General features: G+C 45.7%; 1 protein-coding gene across 4 annotated transcripts in view; it reads left to right on the top strand.

Moving 5' to 3' along the window:
- The window catches only part of LOC144678942 (alpha-1,3-mannosyl-glycoprotein 4-beta-N-acetylglucosaminyltransferase B-like), a 285,879-nt gene that overhangs the window by 99,830 nt on the left and 166,351 nt on the right, over nucleotides 1-19,698 (top strand). For all 4 annotated transcript variants that reach the window (XM_078539086.1, XM_078539067.1, XM_078539076.1 and 1 more), the window contains one exon: nucleotides 3,713-3,853. In XM_078539086.1, the coding sequence (XP_078395212.1) occupies nucleotides 3,713-3,853 (141 nt within the window). The remainder of the gene's footprint in view (nucleotides 1-3,712; nucleotides 3,854-19,698) is intronic.

Below are 19,698 nucleotides of genomic sequence, written 5' to 3'. Positions count from 1 at the left end.
CGGCTGTCAGCTCCAGGCACTCTCTCTCTCCCTCTCTCCTGCACATGGGCTCCAACCTCAAATTGGACACTCCATGGGCGATGGGTCCAGTTCTCTCCCTCTTGGGTTTGGTCTTCCAGAAGGAAAAAACAGTTCAGACCAGTACTCTTATTTCCCAGTTTTTACTGGTGTCCCATTTTAAGGTATACAAGACTAGTTTAGACCAGTATTCTTATTTCCCAATTTTTGCTGCTTTTTCCTTCTGGGTTACATTCCGCGCAGACCCTGGTCCATCATTCAGTTCCTGCTTCTCAACATTAATGTGTTTTATTTTAAAATTTTCTAATTTTAAAGGCTGCTTTGTTGGCCTGGATTGTTTTAGGGGCACCACATGAAGGATAGAATGCCTCAGTTGACTTACACTGTCAGCCTTCAGTCTTAATCAAGGCCCCAAAAGGCTGGGAAGCAGCAGCGTTTGGAGCCCCAGTCCACACCTCTGCTCCCTTTAACATGGTTGACCATTAAGGGGTAGGCAGAGGCCCACCCATTGCAGGTCAAGCATAAAGATAAAAGCAAAATACTGCGGATGCTGGAAATCTGAAACAAAAACAAAAATTGCTGGAAAATCTCAGCAGGTCTGACAACATCTGCGGAGAGAAAGACAGAGTCAGCGTTTGACTTTATAAACCTTCCTGTATTTGACACATTGCTCAAGATTAGGCAGTCTAAATTAATATGAGAAATTTATATTAAATTCAGTCTTTGATACTCAGAGTCTAGAGGCTATTACAGTGAGAAACTAAGGTAGTACAAGTAAATAAGTTAAAATACAAAGGCTATTCTCATAATATAAGATAGATATAACCTATTAACATCTACATAGTTTCAAAGTGATCGATTTTGAATGGCCTTTGGTAAAGCATGGGTTAACCAGTCTCCCTCTAAGAACATTGTAACATTCTACATTTTCCATCTGCCTCACATACATTAAATCACTCCTTATATTATGGAAACTTGAGCCTACTTATGTGCCTAGATGCCAATAGATTTCAATGTTTACTTATGTCAAACAGCCTCCTAACAACTCCCACACCTGTCAAAATAGGTAGAAACAGTAAGCCAGTGGTTCCCACCCTATGATCCAATAAAAGATAACCACAATAGATAAAACGTCTCCTGATGTGAGTGTACAAGAAAAGTTACACAAACTGTTGACAGTAACAATTTTGAAGCTAAAAGGCTTGTTCTGAAAACACTGTAGAAATCAGTGTTTTTCTCCTAGTCAACATGTTTCATTGCATCCATAGCCTGCCTTAGAGATTCCTCAACTGAGTTGGCTTTTCACAGTTAAACTTGGGGAAAATGCGAGTGTTCACCAGTCTGAAACCACAGACTCAGATTGCTCATCATTGTCAACTGCAGTGACTCCTTGTTTCTCATATAGTGTTTTTGTGGTGCTTGGTTTTGAATATGATTAATAAGAACAGGTGTCTTGCAAACTTGGTTCTTCTTGATTAAAACCGTTCCAACACAGGAAGGAAACAGAGTGATGTCTTAGGCTGTGCTAAGCACCCTTTTTTGAGATAAACGATATCTTCTGAGTTGCAGCTGAAGCTGGAAATACTTCACCACCTTTCTAGCTTTTGAAGTAAATCTGCTTGCCGTTCTTATACCAAAGTGAGAGGACTGAAAGAATGAAAGAGAAGATATCTTCCTAAATCAGTCAGGTGTTTCCTCTCTGCTGGGCTCAGCAATATCTTAGTACTGCTGGCTCCTGGCATCTGGATCTTATGCAGCTGCACTTAACCTCAAGATAAACTTGCCGATTTAACCAAGCCTGGGGGCCAGGAAGATCCGCAATATAAAAGCAGCACAAGCAACTGAATTCCTCTCCCATTCTCCAACATAGAAACTGGTTCTCAATGTATGCGACACAAAATAGGCTTCCTTGTCACAGATGAGTAATGAGCTGAATGAAGCTGCACATTCAGTGAATGGAAGCCCTTGTGGTTGACATAGTTGACCACTTGTTGCGACAGAGATCTGAGCGCCATACGAGTGCAGTCAATCGCACCCTGTTCCTGTGGGAAACCCAAGATCTGGGCAAATCCAATTGGTCTTGCATCCTGGCTCTCCTAGTCCCGGGCGAAATGCACAAACTTGTGTGCCCTCGCAAAGCTGCCATTTGTGACCTCATGGATGCATTTGATGGTGGGGGCTTGTGATATCCCACAGAGGTCACAAATGGAGCCCTAAAAGGAGCCACTGGCGTAAAAATTGAGTGCCACAGTCATTTTCATGGCCACTGGTAGTGGGTGCCCTCCATGTCCCCGTGGCACCAAAATCCTGCAGCAGGTGGCAGATGTGACCGACCAGTTCCCTAGACATGCGCAGTCTTCGGCGACACTGGTTCTTGGTCATCTCCAGGAATGAAAGGCAGCGTCCATAGACCCTGGTCATTACACACTCACACAATATTTCAGTTGGCGGGTGCGCGCAAGAGTCGGCAGTGTGCCCACCAACAATTAAGAGGCCCATTAAAGCCATTAAAGCAGTAATTGACCTGGATTTTTCGCTGCCCATCCAATGTTATGGTTGGCAGGTGGGCGAATCGGTCAGGCGGCCTTTGGATTTTAATTAATTCGGAAACCTCATCCCGCCCTTGGATGAGGTTTCCTCATCCAAGGGCGGGATGAGGTTTCCGAATTAATTTTTTTTTAAATAAAAATGTTTGGGCAGAATTTTTATCATCAGTGTGTTTAGGTGAGTGATTCTTACCTGTGGAAATTTTTTTTGGAATTTCATAACGTTTAATTTTGGCTTTAAAATCCTTCAGCTCGCTGAGGCAGCTCTCTGCCTCAGGGAGCTTCCATTACCTACTCTCCAGCTGACTTCAGCCCTCACCCTCCTCCTGCCCCCAACCCTGGCAGCGCTGGGCCTTTCAGCACGTAGTTCACGCTGTCTGGCCGTTAATTGGCCAGCCTGTGTGAAATCGCGGTCGGGGGCTGATTGCGGGTCAGTGATCCGGCTGCTCCCAGGTCTGCCCACCGTGCCTGCCTGATGACCTGAAAATCCTTCCCATTGAGTTGCAGGCTGAGTCCTGTCAGGAATCTGGTCACGGGTGCAGGGCTCATCTAACACAAGAACCATGCTGCCACAAAAAACATCATTGAGCAAAGAGTTGACATGTTCAAGCAACATTTCCAATGCTTGAACTACTCCAACGGTGTTTTGCAAATACAGCAAATAGGTTTCCAGGTCTATGCCTGCTTGTCAAAGATTTGTACAAAATGATTATTTAACATAATAGTGCTGTTAACAATTCAGCGCTACAGACAATCAGTTACTTGGCATTTTATACATTTACATTCGGCCATGCTTCTGAGGAATTGATCTGTAGGAACCTTCAGTTTTACATGACTTGAAGCTTCAAACAGAGAACTACTTGTAAGAGTGTTTATGCTTTTTGTGGCACCAAGCGTTAAATTACAGCAGCAACAAACTGCTAAGGGAATTTGCCTTTATGTCACACCTTTCACATCCTCAGGATATCCATTAAGCACTCCCTCAGTACTGACTGAAGTCTCAGTTTAGATTATGTATTAATATCCTGAAGCAGGGCTTGAACCCTGAAAGCTGGCACAGCCACTGCAACCTGTTAAGAAATCTCATCCTAGAAAATAAGAGTGCTTGTATGAGCATATTCCCTTAATATTGGTTTCCTTGATTTCAGATGCAATGAAGATGAAAGCATTGAACCTTACCAGAAAGCATAACATTCAGCAGCCAAATATCTTCTATTACCTTCCTCATCTGATGTCTAATGAAGACAGCCTTCAGCCAAAAGTAATGATAGGACAGCGGAAGACTGAAGGTAAGAAACAAACAGCAACATTTCAAACTGCTGCCTAACATGACCTGATTTTAAGCATATACTCCCTCTAAATGTGTCGATCTGAATGGTTACCTTAAATGGCTGCATTTAAAGGTTTTACAATACATTTCTCACATCTACCTGTGGTACTTAAAACTGTACAGCATTTTAAAATTGTCTCTTAAGTTTCTCTTAAGCTTTCTTAAACCAAACTCTCTCTTTTTCCCTCCTCCCAGAACACTGGAGAGAAAATTGAGAGAAAAAAGAGAAAATACAAAATATTTCAAACATTGCTGCTTCCACCTAGATCAGGATAGTCAAAACCTTGAATTTTTGTAAGACCGGCAGTGCAATTTAAATAAAGGAAACAAAGAAAAAAATTGCATTCATATATAGCACCTTTCATGACTTCAGGACATCCCAAAGCACTTTACAGCTAATTAAGTACTTTTGAACTTTTGCAACATAGGAAATACAGCAGCCAATGTTTAGACAGTAAGGCCCCACAAACATCAGTGTAATAATGAAGAAATAATCTGAATTTTTAATATCCAGTTGAGGGACACTGTTGTAGGGTGTTAGTTACAGTTCGGTAGTTCTGAAGAAGTCATACGTAGGTTAACTGTATGTCTTATTGACTCTGGAACTATTTACAAACATACAGCAAAGGGTACAAGCTAGGAGCTATCTCCATGCTTGCTGGTACACACAGCTCTGCCCAACACTAGACTGACCCTGGGTGCAGGTCATGTGCTTTCTTACATCACTGTATGGGCAGCACTGAACTCAGTCCCACCTTAACCCTATTCGTGCCAGACCCTTATACTAAACCTCCCTCTAATCTTTATCCAATGTATTTTAAGTGATTACAGTTTATCTTATGTCTTACATTGTTATTACTATCATACATTCACATTGTCAATTCTAATTTTTCACTACGCCATCTCCCCCCTTCAAGTCCTTGAATTAAAAGGTTCAGGCGGTCTGGAGGTCTTATAAATATTCCGTACCTCATTTGCATTACTGTCATAGGAGTGGTAGGCTCTGTCGCTGTTGGTTCTTCCTGTAGGTTTGGAAATTGTTCTGGCATCTGGGTATGTTCCTTGCTATCTCTCCATTGCACAGTGGGGACGGACTGTTTGGGGCTGAGGGCTGAAGAGGAAACTCCTCCTGCTTCTCCTGACTGTGCCCCCTGCAGTGCCAACCAGGTTAGGAATGAGGTTAGCCCTCTTTCTAATGACAGTACCTTTTCTCTCAAGGTCTTTAATCCAGGCCTTGTCACCTTCCTGTATTGGGGTAAGTGGCTGGTGCAGTACCTTGTGTTGTAGGTGGAAGCCTGATTCTGCCTGTAAGACTGCTTTCTTGCTCGGATGCCCTGATAATCCTTGGTTACCAACACTGGTATGAGTCTTTTCAGCAGCATTGGAAGTTGTGCGCGGAGTTTCCTGCCCATCAGAAGTTCGGATGGGGCAGGCCACACTGTAAAGGGGCAGACCTGTATGTGAGCAGTGCTGTGGGGAAGTCCTCATTCTTTTTTAGGAGGGCTTTTCATGCATGGACCCCTCTTTCAGGCTTTCCGTTTGACTGCGGGTATCTCAGGGATCTGGTGCAGCGGTGGAAGCTGAATGTGGTGGTGAAGTGAGTGAAGTATTCATTTCAAAATTAATTACTGCTTCTGTGGTAGTTGTATATAGTTGCTTCACCTCAACCCTTCTGGAGAAGCAGTCTATCACTATAAGTAACAATTTGCTGTTGAAGACAAACAGGTCAGTGCCCAGCCTCTCCCATGGACTCTGTTAAGGAATTGTGTGGAGATGAGGGGCTCTGTTTGGTCCTGCCTGTGCAATGCACACACTTAGCAATTTGCAATGGTGTTTTCAATTACCTTGGAAATGCCTGGCCACCAGACTGCAGATTGGGCCCATGCTCTGCACTTGGTGATGACCAGGTAACCCTGACATATTTTTTGAAGGATCTCTGGCCGCAGGGAGACTGGGGTGGCCAGCCACTCATTGTACAACAGGAGGTCATCGTGAAATTCAGGCCTTGGTTCGAACAACAAGAACACTTTACAATTATAGGTGTCGGAACAGATGCGCAGTGGTCCTGGTCTCGGAAGGGCGTCCTGACGTCCTCGTGCCGTCGCGCGATATTACAGTCGGTGGGCATGCGTGGATGTCGGAAGTGCGCTCACCGACAATTAAAAGAGCAATTAGACAAATTAAAAAGGCAATTCGCAATGATTTTACGTGGCCCGTGCGATTTCACACTCAGCGCACGAGCCACTTGGCCAGGCAGCCTTCATGTTTTTCATGAAATCTCAATCCAGGTGGATAAAAGGTGAACAGGATCTTGGCAAGGTGAGTGGGTAGGAGTTTTGCTGTGAGTTGGTTGGAGTTGGTTTACAGACAGTTTCTGGCATTTTCTCTGTGTTCTGGAGAACTCCTTGATTTCTCAGCATATGCGGAGGCTCCTTCCGTGCACTATCCTGTGCAACTAAGAAAATGGTGATTGTCTATGCTGTTGGAGGGACCACCACAGAAGAGGAGGAGAGGGCCAGAAGGGAGAGGAGACCAGGTGCTCGCAGGTAATGTCCCAGAGTGCGACCTGTGGAAAGAGAGACACAGCCAGAAAAGGTGCAGGACCAACAGAAAGCCCAAGGCAGAAGGGTCCGCGGAAGACGCCATTATTCAGCAGGCCGAGTTTACAGGCAGCACTCTTGATACCTGGACATGTCTGAGGTCCAGTCTGAAAGAGGTTCCGTCTCTCCAGGGACACTGTGACCTCCATATGTGAGATGATTGGCCCAGAGATCATCTCAACTGTGTAGAGGGCCACTCTATGCCAGTGACAGGTTACAGTGGTCCTGATTTTTTTTCACCTCAGCTTCTTTCCAGGGGTCAGTGGAAGATCTATGTGGTGTCTCTCAATCGGCTGCCCACAGCTGCATTAAACTGGTCACTGATGCTCTATTGTAGATGGGTCAGTAACTTCATTCACTTCTGGACCGACGATGCCAACCAGGTTAAGCGAGCCAGAGGTTCCACTGCAATTGTTGGGTTTCCCTGCGTCTAGGGAGCCATAGATTGCACACTTGTGGACATAAAGGTGCCAGCAGGTGAGCCAGGTGCCTTTGTCATTAGAAAGGGGTTCCACTCACTGAACGCCCAGCTTGTTTGTGACCCCAACAGTCAGATATTGCAGGTATGTGGCAGGTATCCTGGAAATTGTCATGATGCCTAGATCCTTCGACACTCCCCGGTGCCAAGGCTCTTCATCGCTCCAACTCGCTTGGATGGTTGGCTCCTGGGGGATATAGGTTATCCCTTGAAAAGGTGACTCATGACACCACTCAGACACCCAAGGACAGAAGAGGAGGAGAACTATATTCAAAGTTATGCCTCACAAGGGCAGGAATTTAGAGGACCATTGGGCTACTCAAGATGAGCTTCCGCTGCCTGGACCGATCAGGGGGAGCACTTCAATATCCTCCAGAGCACGTTTCACGTATTGTTGTTGTCTGCTGCGCACTGCACAATCTGGCTTTATCAAGGGGGGGGCCCATTGGAGGATGAAGACAGCGATGTTGCTCTACAGGCCGCAGAGGATGACTCAAGTGCTGGGTCTAGGAGGAGGTGGAGCAGCCCAAGGTGAGGAGGTGCATTCCAAAGTGAGGAACCTTATGGGAGGCAGGGAGGCCTTGATGCACCGTACTTTCAGCTAGGCATCCAAGGCACGGCTCGAAAGTGAGGGCAAGGGTGATGCCACCTTACCGATCATTCCTGATGAGGCCATCCTGTCACTCTTAAGTCAAGTTACAACCTCTGAAATAAAGTTTGCAGCCCTTCCTCTGTGTCACACGCAACTCCCAGGTCCATCACCTCTAAAAAAACGTGAAGCACATTCAGGCCATTAGACATAATAAGACATGTATATGCTAGTCTCGAAAATACAAATACCCATATTAAGCCCCTCACTCACTTTTAGGAGCATGCCATCACGCTGACTGGTAAGGATATGGACCGTGCTGGCAGCAAACACCCACATGACGATCCTGAACCACATCACCCCTCTCTCAATGCAACTGTGAGTGCCCTGTTTTTGGACTCTGCTGCCATGCACTAATCATCTGTACTTTGGTTCACAGGGAGCTCTGCCAAGTGATATCACCCTCAGCCAGCCAGTCCCTCAGCTCCATCCATGTCCTCACCAAGAGGAGACCTCCTCCATTTAAAAGCTGGAAATAAGCAGCCTGGGAGACCCGTCATAGCGCTTACCTACACCCTGCACCAGCATGGAGGCACACACCTTGGTGGGACCTAGATCTAGAGCAGACTCAGGTTCACAACCTGGTGGTCACCGCAGCAAGAGGAGGCAAGTTCAGCCAAGCTCCCCAGCACTCGGAGGACTGCTGGGGAAGAAGCGTCTGTGAGGTCGGAGTCAGATGACGAGCCTCTGGATTCAGCTTTCCAACTCATTGTGAAGAATCAGCAGAAAGCGGGGGAACATCATGTGTAAAGCTGTTAGAAGCCCTAAACAAAGTGGCACACGAGTCAGAGGACTGCATCCACCTGTTCACAGCGCTGCACAGTATTACAGTATCTTTACAGTGCAAAGGAGACCATTCGGCCCATTGAGTCTGCACTGGCTCTCTGAAAAAGCATTCCACCTAGTCCTACTCCCTTGCTTTATACCCGTAACCTTGCACTTTCTTTCTCTTCAGGTAGCACTCCAATTCCCTTTTGAATACCTCGATCGAACCTGCCTCCACCACCCTTTCAGGAAGTTTGTTCCAGACTCCACCACCCTCTGGGTGAAAAAAATTTTCCTCACATCACATTTACTCCTTTTTCCAATTATTTTGAACCTGTGCCCTCTAGTTCTTGATGTTCTCTTGAGTGGGAACAGTTCCTTGCTATTTACCCTGTCCATTCCCCTCAGGATCTTGAATACCTCTATCAAGCCTCCTCTAACCCTTCTTTTCTCCAAGGAAAAGAGACCCAACCTCTCCAAACTATCCTCATAGCTACAGTTTTTTATCCCTGGAATCATTCTTGTGAATGAAAGTATACAAACATTTTTGAATCTTTTGATGTCCCTACAGGTGCTCCTTCCCCTCAAGGAGTCAGGCTGGGGCCCTCAGGCACCTTAAGGGAGGAGGAGCAGCAGCTGAACACCCCTGGGTCATCCACTCAGGAATCTCAGAGGCCGTCCTCTCCCTCCAAGGCCCTTTTGCCTGTGCCCACCTCAACCTCGTCCTCTGTCACCGCAGAGGGAGCAGCTGGCCCATAGGAGGACACCAAAACAAGCCAGGGCCCCAAGGCCTCGGCTCTTCAGAGGACTCATGCCAAAGTCATCAGAAGCAACAGGGCCAAGCATTGCACAGGCTGTCTCCACCCTTGCTGCCGATGCCAGAGCAGCACCTAGAAGAAGTGGTTGGCCTTGAAAAGTTAAGTCTGATCACAAGTGGTTGCATGGATGAACACATTTTATCACTTTATAATCGAAGAATATATTCACTTCCACTGAGTAATGTGTAATGGTGTAATTTACAAGTTTCGAAAGTCCTCCCCCGGTATGCCTCCCCAGTAGCAGTTCAGCTACACACAGCTAGCCCACAAGTGATTCTGGAGGAAGAAGTGTGTATGTGGCAGGGCCTTTCATAGCCCTGTGCAAGTTCTCTCCCATGCACACGGATTCATCCATCACACTCATCTCACTGTCCCAAGCATTTTTAATGCTGCCTGCTGGGGTTCTCTTTCAGTTGTCCATCTGAGCTGACCTGCATCTCCGCCCACCCACTGCACTCCCATGCAGCACCTGTTCCCACCTAACACAAGGCTCCTTTCATTTTCGATTTGAAAGCTGGTTGTAGTGAAGTTAATCTTCAGCTTCCCTGTCCTTTCCCTTCCCCTAGACATCCATGTCATTTCCCCCATCACTGTTGACCCCCACGCGCCCCCGCCCCCTGCCCCACCTAACCGGCATCACCTTCTACCACCCCACCATCACCTACCAGCCAGAAACCTTTTCTTTCTGGGATGTCCAGGTGAACATGATGCTCCCTATCTTCCTGAAAATCCCACCCCCATCTACATTAACCTCCCCGACCGTGTTTTCCCGCTGACGTGGGCAGTAAATTTGATGTTGGAGGGATGATTCTGGTGAGCAGGGCTTATAATGATTTGCAGATGTATTAAAATGTAGTTCCTGACCTGTGGCAACGGGAAACGTGGCCCACAATTGATGGGTGGAGCAGACAATCGCAAACTGGATTCATGACGGCGTGTAACCAATTTTTAGCCTTCCTGTCATATTGTCCGCTCACGCCCGCCATGACGCCTGACGTCAACGGGGACGGAAAATTCGGCCCATGGTCTGAAAATTTCTTGCATGCCCACATGACTACGAGGGCTTCCTTTTCTCTGATAGTGTACCTCAGCTCCGTCTCCGACAGTCCTCTGAACGCGTAGTGTTGGCAACTTCCATCCAGATGTTCCTGGAGCAGGACCACACCCACTGTGAACGAAGCTGCTATGGTGGGGAACAGGGCTGCGTTGTAGTGGGCCAGAAGTTCGTGGAGAGCAGTATCATCTCGATGTGAGTGAAAGCTTGCTCTTGATGTGAGTCCCACACCATGTTTGGTCTTTCTTAAGTAGATGCCTCAAGGGTTCTGTGATCTGTGCCAAATTCAGTAAAAATTATGCCGGCTGGTTCACTATCCCCAAGATTGCTGGAGGTGTAGAATTGAGGATGGGGTTGGGGACTCGCTGATAACCTTGGTTTTTTGTGGGTCTACCATGATGCCTTTATTGCTGACTCACATTTGTCATTCAGCATCAACGCTGCTTCTTGCAGGTGCTCTCAGACTGCTGCGAGTCTCTTGTCATGTTCATCCACTGTTGTACCATGAACCAATACATCGTGCGTGCGGCATATGACCCCCCTGAAGGCCCTGCAAAATGACTGATATCATACGTTGGAATATTTCTGGCGCTGACGTCATTCCAAACAGCAGGCAGCTGAAGCAGAATCTGCTGAAGGAGGTAATAAATGTTGTCAGCAGCCCAGACTCTTAGTCAAGAGGGAGCTGCCAAATGCTGCTGTTTGCGTACAGTTTTGAAAATACCATGGTCTCCGAGAGTTTAGTCAGGCTTTCATCCACTGAGGACATGGGGTGTACTTTTCTGGCTACGCCTTTATTGAGCTGTGTCAGGTTGATAGAGATACAGATGGACCAGTTCGGTTTTGGGACTAGGACCATCCCGGAGCACCATGCAGTTGGTTGTGTGACTGGAGAGATGACTCCTACGTTTGTCATCTCATCCAGCTGCTGCTGCACTTGCTTCATGAGTGAGTGGAGGATCTCACTTGGTGTGAATAGGCACACGGGTTTAGCATCCTCCCTCATTGTGATCCTGTGTGCGTTTTTCAATCGCCCCAGTCCCGTGAAGAGTTTCGGAAACTCACATTTGTACTTGGAGCCAAGCCCTTGCTCGCTGACCTTGTCAATCTTCTGTACAGGTTAAGCTCAACACGGGCTTTGCGGCTTAGTAATTAACAGTCCTGGTTGTGGATCACAAAGAGGGTCTCATGGTTTGTTTAATTGTTATATCTCAGTGTTGGCTGCAGGGTGCCCTTCACCAGGAGCTTAAGCCTCCTGCCCCGTACAGGGGTAGCATAGGCGGTGTCAGCCGCTGGGTCAACAGCCATAGTTCTTTGTCTGACAGGATTGTTATGCTGGCTCCTGTGTCCAATTTAAAATTTGTTACGTGGCCATTGACTGAAATGTTCACATTCCAGAAAGAGAAATCAAGATCTTTGATCTCACCTAAGAAGCATGGCTACATACCTTCTGGGCTTGCAGTCTCGAACTCGTGGATGATCTTTGGGCCTTCTGTGCATTTCAGAGTTTTTAATTGCACAGTGTCCAATCCTGTTGCACTGACAGCATTGGGCTGAAATTGCAGGACGTTGACATTGCCTGTGAGGGCACTTTGCTCCACGGAATTGGCATAGTCACTATGCTGGCCAGTTTAGATATTGCTTTTCCTGTCCTGGAGTGTCCCTGTGTCTTATTTGCTTAATTAGCTGAACTGTGAATTGACCTCTGCACCATAGTTTACTTTCTCCCCTTAAAATGGTCTGTGCTGCACAGAGATCTGACTGCCAACTATCTGGATTGCCTTTTCCAGGGTTAGGTCTTCCTTTGCTTGCATGAGGTCAGAGAGTGCATCGTCTGCTACTCCTACCACTATTCTGTCTCTGATGAGTCCAGTTTTTAAGTCTCTGTATTTGCAACCTTCTGCCATTCTGTATAGATCATTGATGAATGGATCGCTAGGTTCCCCTGGCTGCTGGACTTGCTTGTTAAATTTAGCTCTTTCAAGTATTTCATTGCTTCTTAGATTAAAATAAATGTTGAAAGCTCTTAGTACTTCTTCAAATTTTGACTCACTGGCTTGCAATAATGTTATCCGCAATCAGGCCTATTGAGTATTGTGTGTTGACCTGCTCTGCTTCTGATTTTTATCTGAATCTGAAGCGATGCTGTACCTTAGGAATCTTTTCCTCCAAAGTCCCCAATTATGTGATTGACCTTGGCCTCGGGTTAGTCTGAATTGATTTGGAGGTGTGGAATTCTGATCCATGTTTAAATTGTTAAAAGTGTAGGTTCTGCTTTAAGAGCTTCCTGAATTTCAAGATGGCGTCGCCATTCACTTGGAGACAAAAGGATTTCCTACACTTGCCAGTTTTGGTGGGCGCCGCTACAATGGCGATTGCGCTCAGCTTGAAAAAAATTTCTAACAATGGCTGCCTGGATCGACTGCCTGCAGAGTTCTCTTGCTCAGCGTTTTACTTTAAAGTTTGAATTTGTCAATCCTGGCTTTTGCTTTCTCTCAGCTCTGTTTAGAAGTCACAATTCTCCAAGATTATTTAATTTTTTTTTTCGTTTCGGAGAGTGTTCAGGCGCTGACTTGGGGTTCAGGTTTTAGCGATGGGTTTTTTCAAATTGCGCTTCTGACTCTGAATTATATAAAGATTTCTCAGGACTTACTGTTGTCACGGCAGCGGACTGCAGCTACCAACTACCTACGAGCATATTGAGTTTTTTTTAAGGCAGACTTGTGTTTTTAAAAGAAATACAGATAAAGACTAATCAAAAGATGGCTGATGATGTAAAGTGACCACTTTCTGGAAAATTCCTATGTGGATTGTACTGACAGACCTGTCCGAAGAGAACATGAAATGTCGCACCTGAAGGAGTGTCAAGGCCTACTTCAAACAGAGATACTTGAAAGGAAGGTATGGAAAATGCAAAATACTGGACTTTTAATCTCCTGTGTTTGTGGAGACAATGGAGACTGATTCCCACATCTCAGCAGTCATCCAAAAATACATCTATTGATTTATATCTCAGAATGTGAAAAATAGTCTGAGATGAAAGTAAAATGGACTCCGGGTACAAGACATGACTATTTCCCCTCCTGGGAATACACAGGAAAAATGGGTTAAAAAGCTAGCTGCAGACCAGTGTTTGTGAGTGACAGAAACAAGAAGAAATGCCAGTCAGTCACCCCAACAAAGACTTTCTCTCTCTCTATCTCTTGCTGGGGGGCAAGTGTGTTCTAGCAGAGACCATAAGTAAAAAGAAACAAGATAGCCTTTTCAGTTACCCTGCAGAGAGAACCAGGATTCCCCCCTCCGGGTCAAGCCAACAAGTGTCGCCAACAGATTGTGAATCTGCCAAAGTCAGCTTTACTGAATCACCCAACTTAACGACTGCAACGTACCATTACCCACACCTCACAGACAACCAAATACTGATTTGTATGTTTTTTTTTAACTTTTATTTGGACTCTTAATTTCTCATTTCTGGTCAGAGTGTGTATGTGTGTGTCACGTTTTTATTATTTTTCCTCGGGTTTTAGTAACTAATAAACTTACTCTTTCTTTGACTCAAGAAAGCCTGGTTAAATTGGTTCCTTATTAAAAATAAATACATTTGGACTGGGAAAAGGTATCCAAGGGGAAAGGATTTTTAAACTAACCTTGTTGCGACCAACCAAGGGGGTTGAATAAAGAGGGGAGCCTGCTCATTCCTCCTCACCCGGGATCACAACAATATTGAGGTACCATCCCGGCTGTAACAAATTGGGGATTTCATCCAGGATTTTAACAAATTGGGGATCTTGTCCAGGACCGGTTGCTACACTGTAGACTGGAATTTTAAAAGACTTAGCTCAGCCCTGCTAGGTCTGCCAACAGCACTCTGGGATTAGAAGCTGTTCTTCTAAAGGAGATTCAATGGCGTCTTCTTCTGCAGTGAGCAATTTTAAATTTCTGCCTCCAACTTCCAAGCCTTTCTTTGGAGCTTCTTCCTGGTGATTTTTCCTTTGCACCTCTGCTTCTGGAGCTTCTTCTCAGGTCAGGCTGCTTTGTTGAATTTTTTTCTCAGTCTTCCAATATTTCAGTTTTTCTCTACATTTTCTGCGAAGTCTTGGATTTTTCCACAAGCTGCCACCATGTTGTAGGATGTTGGTTACCGTTTGGTAAGCTTGAAGAAGTCTTCATTGTCGTACATAGGTTAACTGTAAGTCTTTACTAACTCCTAGAATTATTTACAAATATACATTAAAGGGTACAAGCTAGGATCTGTCTTCATGCTTGCTGATACACACAGCTCTGTCCAACACTAGACTGACCATGGGTGCAGGTCATGTGTTCTCTTACATCATGGTGTGGGCAGTACTGTACTCACTCCCACATTAACCAGACCCATAAAATACAGATAACAGGGAGAACTCCCTTTCTCTTCTTCCAAATAGTGCCATAACATCTTTTATATCACCTGAGAGGTCAGGCTGTTTAACGTCTTATCCAAAGGCTGGCACCTCAACAGTGCGGCACTGTACCATTGTACAGAGTCTGAATAGTCAGCCTAGATTTTACGCTCAAGTCCCTGGGGTGGAACTTGGAGCCATAACCTTCTCACCAGGGGTCAGGAGTGCTGCCATTAAGTTATACTATATTGAACTTGTCTTTCTTCAGGCAAGAAAAGAAGATTCGTAGAAAAATATTGGCCGATTTAGGAAAAACCTCTGGGAAATTCTTCTCTGACCTTCAAAAGCCATGATACTAGTTACCATTGTGACTGCAAAGCACATCCAACAATGTCATTGTACAAGCCAGCAACCTTCCCCCCATCCCCAACCCAGCACTTACCTTGCTGGCAGCTGAGGCCACAATCCACTGAGCTGTGCTACATGGCATCCTGCAGCTCACTACCCCAATGTTAATGAGGCCGGTGCTTCAAAATTGCAGTTGTTTCTCCACCGATCAGCCAGTTCTGAAGGCCAGGTACCAGAACTGACCCCTGTTTGCATCTGCAGTAGCCTCATAGAACTGGTCACAGACCTTAAATGATTCATGCTCCATAACAACCAGAGCCTTCTTCCTCTCCACACCCCTGATCCTGCAGAGTCTATGCATGCTTGCCACTGCCGCTTGCATTTACACTGCACCTTTCTCAGAACATTCCAAAGAGCTTTGGAGCTATTGAAATGTAGTTACTGTTATAATGAAGTGAAACATGGCAACCCCAAGTACATAATGCTGATTTATCTATATTAATGGATATCTACAAGATACAAGCCCATTCTCCCATTAAATCTAGTATACAATGGCATTCAGCTGTTGCTTCGTTATTTATACACCATTAGCTCCTTTCTAATAAATGGAGCACTTGAACAAGAAAAGTGCAATGATTCAATACTTCTTCAAAAGGGTAGGATTAGATCAAGCATTGCTATCATGTTTCCTCACATAACATCATAAGTAAACCTTACCTAAAGTGTCTGTACTTTTCCTTTGTATCTTAACTTCCAGGAAACCTAAGTAAGCTGCTTGGCTTTCCATTTGAAATGATCTATTTCACGTTTGATAGCACTCATGTCACAACAAAGCCAAGACAACAAAACAAAAAAAAATGTTATAGATTTAAGGATTATCTGGCTTGAGTATAGCTAAGAGTTGCTGTGAACCTGCTTTTTCTCACATCATTATGTTGACTTAATGAGTGGAATAAACAGCGTACCAGGCAGCCATAAAAATGAAAACAAAAAACTACTGCGGATGCTGGAAATCCAAAACAAAAACAAAATTACCTGGAAAAACTCAGCAGGTCTGGCAGCATCGGCGGAGAAGAAAAGAGTTGACGTTTCGAGTCCTCATGACCCTTCAGCAGAACGAAGGGTCATGAGGACTCGAAACGTCAACTCTTTTCTTCTCCGCTGATGCTGCCAGACCTGCTGAGTTTTTCCAGGTAATTTTGTTTTTGTTTTGTACCAGGCAGCCATGATGTCTGAGAAGAATGTGAAGAGCTACTAAAACATATTTACTACCTAAGCTGCCTGACTTCCAATGGACCACAATTACACAGTGGTACTAGCTTATCAGAAAAGCTCGTGTTATCACATATTTTAGAAGCAGGAGTAGGCCATTCAGTTCTTCAAAGCCTGGCCCCTATTTAATTAAGTTGTTCATTGACCAATGCCTCAGAAAAAAATCAATTTACCTGCCTTCACCCTATATCGCTTGATGCCCTTACCTAACAAAAATCTATCGATCTCAGTCTTTAGGATTTCAGTTGACTCAGCGTTGATAGCCTTTTGGGCGTATGAGTTCCAAAAGTCCATCAGCTGTCCTGTGGAGGAAGGGTTTCCTGATTAGCTGCTTTTACATTAGGTTTAGCAAGATGTATGGGCCTCCAGTTTTGATACACAGGCCAGGATTTTGCCCTCCTCGGGCAGGCTCGGCGGGAGTGGTCGGGGAGCCCCATCGCCACCCATGATTGGGGCCAGACCGCGATTTCACACTGTCGGGCCAATTAAAGCCCACCCAGCATGAAACACATGCTGCAGCACTCAGCGCTGTGTGTGTGGGGGGGGGGGAGTGGGGGGGTGGGGGGGGTGGGGAGCGAGCAGGGAACTTCGCACATGTGCGTGGGTACATGTAGGAAAAGCTCCCTGAGGCACACAGCTGCCTCAGGAGGCTGAAGATATAAAAAAATCAAAAATAAAGATTTTAAAAATGTTACAAAACATGTCCCCTCATGTGACTCTGCCATGAGCAGGGACATGTTATTAATGAAAAATTAAAATTTTTATTTTATTTTTAATTGTTGTTGGAAACCTCATCCCGCCTGTGGATGAGGTTTCCTAAAAAGTGCAAAGGCCGCTTGGTCTTTTTGCCTGCCTGCCAACCTTAAGGTTGGACGGGCAGTGAAAAATTACATTTAATTGATACTTTAATGGCCTTAATAGGCCTGTTAATTGTCGGCAGGCGCGCTGCCTATTCCCGCACGTGCCTACCGACTGAAATATCGTGTGAGTGCGTCATTTTACATTCATCTGGCCACAGTTTGGAGTCAGCCAGGAAAGCACGTTGCTTCAAACAGCTGCACAAGCTCCCAATTAGTATAAAATGGCATGCCAGCCTTCATGACATAGTGGAACAGTCAACCAGGGTTACATTTCCTCCGGACTCGAAACATTAACTGTGCTCCTCTCCGCAGATGCTGCCAGACCTGCTGAGTTTTTCCAGGTATTTTTGTTTTTGTTTTGGATTTCCAGCATCCGCAGTTTTTTACTTTTACATTTCCTCCTTATTGCTCAATGGTCCCAGCTGGGAAAAGTGTATAAACCCTATTTTAACCTAACTCACCCATTGAGAATGGGAAAGGTTCGAGTCAGATGTGCATTTTCCATCTTGTTCAATTTTACTTTCAATTGAAGTCAATGGGTCTTAAGCTTGGCCGATGTGTCAAATGGGCATCCTGACCAAAGCTGCCCATATTCAGCTACCTTAGGTTAATAACAAAGCATTAGTATGGACTCAGCAGGCAAGTAAACGGTCTCTGTCTCAACTCACGGGGATAAACTTTATTGGCTACCTGTGGGCGGAAAAACAGGCGGGTGATCCCGTAAATAAGGGCACTATGGTATCGGTGGTATACCCACTACCAGTCCACCCACCCATACACCTGCCACGATTTTACCGTGGCAAGTGAGGTGTCGGGTGGATCGCCCGCCTTGTGGCCCAGTTAAAGCCCTTATGTAGGCAATTAATGCCCAATTAAGAGCCTCATCCTGATTCTGCTATGAAATAACGGGCAGTGGGAGAGGCTGCACCCAACATGAAGCCTGGCAGGTTTAACCCTGCAGGCTGCTAGTCAGTGAAAAGGAGGGTGTCTCCTTCACTGGCCCATGGTGCCAAGCGGAGGCCCCCCTCCCACAGTTTTGCCTCCCCATGTCCACTCTTCTCCTTGCTCTGTCCAAAATGCCCCCCACCCACACTCCCTCACTGGAGCCTGTCAGCCTGACCCTGGAGAGATCACGGACTTAGCTCAATGTCCGGCCAATTTTTGAGCTCCACTTCCTGCTACCTGCAGCACCAGCAGTGGCCAATGCTTCTGCTTGGCCAGCAGCTCTATGAGGCGGGACTTCCTCCTGAAGACAGACAGAAGTCTCATCTCATATTAATTAAATGACTGTCGTCTGAAAAACTAAAGCGGAGCAAGCTGGCTAACTGAAGGCGGGCTCACCCCCAACATTTACATTGGGATGTAGGGAGTTTACCCTTGGTATAAAATCCAGCTCATACATTTATTTTATATATTTTTTCCTTTAAATTTCTTTCCATTTTCTCAGTGGCCACCTGTTGCCTGTAAACTAGTACTCCAATAAGAATTCAGGAAATGGTGGGAGGAATATACAATTGGTGGCATAATGCCAGGTCTTACTGTTCCACCTCAGGCTAACTCTGATATCCCTGATATCCTCTTTGCTGTTATTCATCTTGTTCTGTTAAAACCACTGAAAGGTTGGGGGCCAGTGCTTAAAAATAAAACTAATCAGTGCAGCTTTATAGGACACTATCCTGACAGGTGAGAAATTGGCTGGCCTTTAATCTCTTCACTGTGAGTGAGGTGAGGAAAAACAGGAGTTTCACTGATTCCCTTATTAGCAGCTGAATTGCGATGCAAAGGCACTTTAGCTAGCAGGTGTGCTGTGGGAACCAGCCATACAACCAATTAATGTTTCAGGACTATTCTTAATGACTTAATTATTCAAAATCACTTGTCTGTCTAGTCGGAAACGTGAGAAAAAATTATAGAATTACAAAGGAAATGACTGCACAAGATGGCACGGATAGGAGGAAGAGTAGAAAACACTCCAATCCATACACACACACTGCTGAAAAGGTGACCAGAGGGCCAACAGATTTATGTAGGTATGTTTTAAGAGACTGATGAAGTAATAAGCACTTCATGCTCTGTTGGGAAACTGGTCCAATGACAATACCTATTGATAAGACCTGTCGGAGAATGGGTGTTAAGGTTTCCCACTGGAAGCACAGATTTGGAAAGTCACCCCTTAAAACCTATATCATAGGGCATGAGCCACAGAGTTTCACAGTGATGTTGCTAGGCCTAGAAATTCCCATTTTTGGGTGCTACCCCTGCACATGCTCCTTACCCTGTGCCACACTGGGACACAGGTAAATGATAGACTAACGGGAAGATTACAGGCCTGAAATGGTTGGGGGAGAGGGTGGCAGGATTTCCATGGCCAGGGGAGTGGATTTAGTGTCAGATGGCAGCAGCCTGTGAGATTAGGTCCTGTGTTGTGCATCACAAGGACAAAACTCAGGGAGATGGGTGGGGGGGGCGGGGGGGGGGGGGGGGGGTGGTGGTGGTGGTGGGGGTTGGGTTGGGGGAAGAGGGGAGAGAGATTGGGAATTGGGAAGCATGGAGGTCAGGGCAAGGAAGTGGGGTGGAGATC

Source organism: Cetorhinus maximus, chromosome 1, assembly GCF_964194155.1.
Source record: "Cetorhinus maximus chromosome 1, sCetMax3.hap1.1, whole genome shotgun sequence".
Taxonomy (NCBI): Eukaryota; Metazoa; Chordata; class Chondrichthyes; order Lamniformes; family Cetorhinidae; genus Cetorhinus; species Cetorhinus maximus.
Note: the sequence above shows the minus strand (reverse complement) of the source record. Positions and strands in the feature narration are given on the sequence as shown.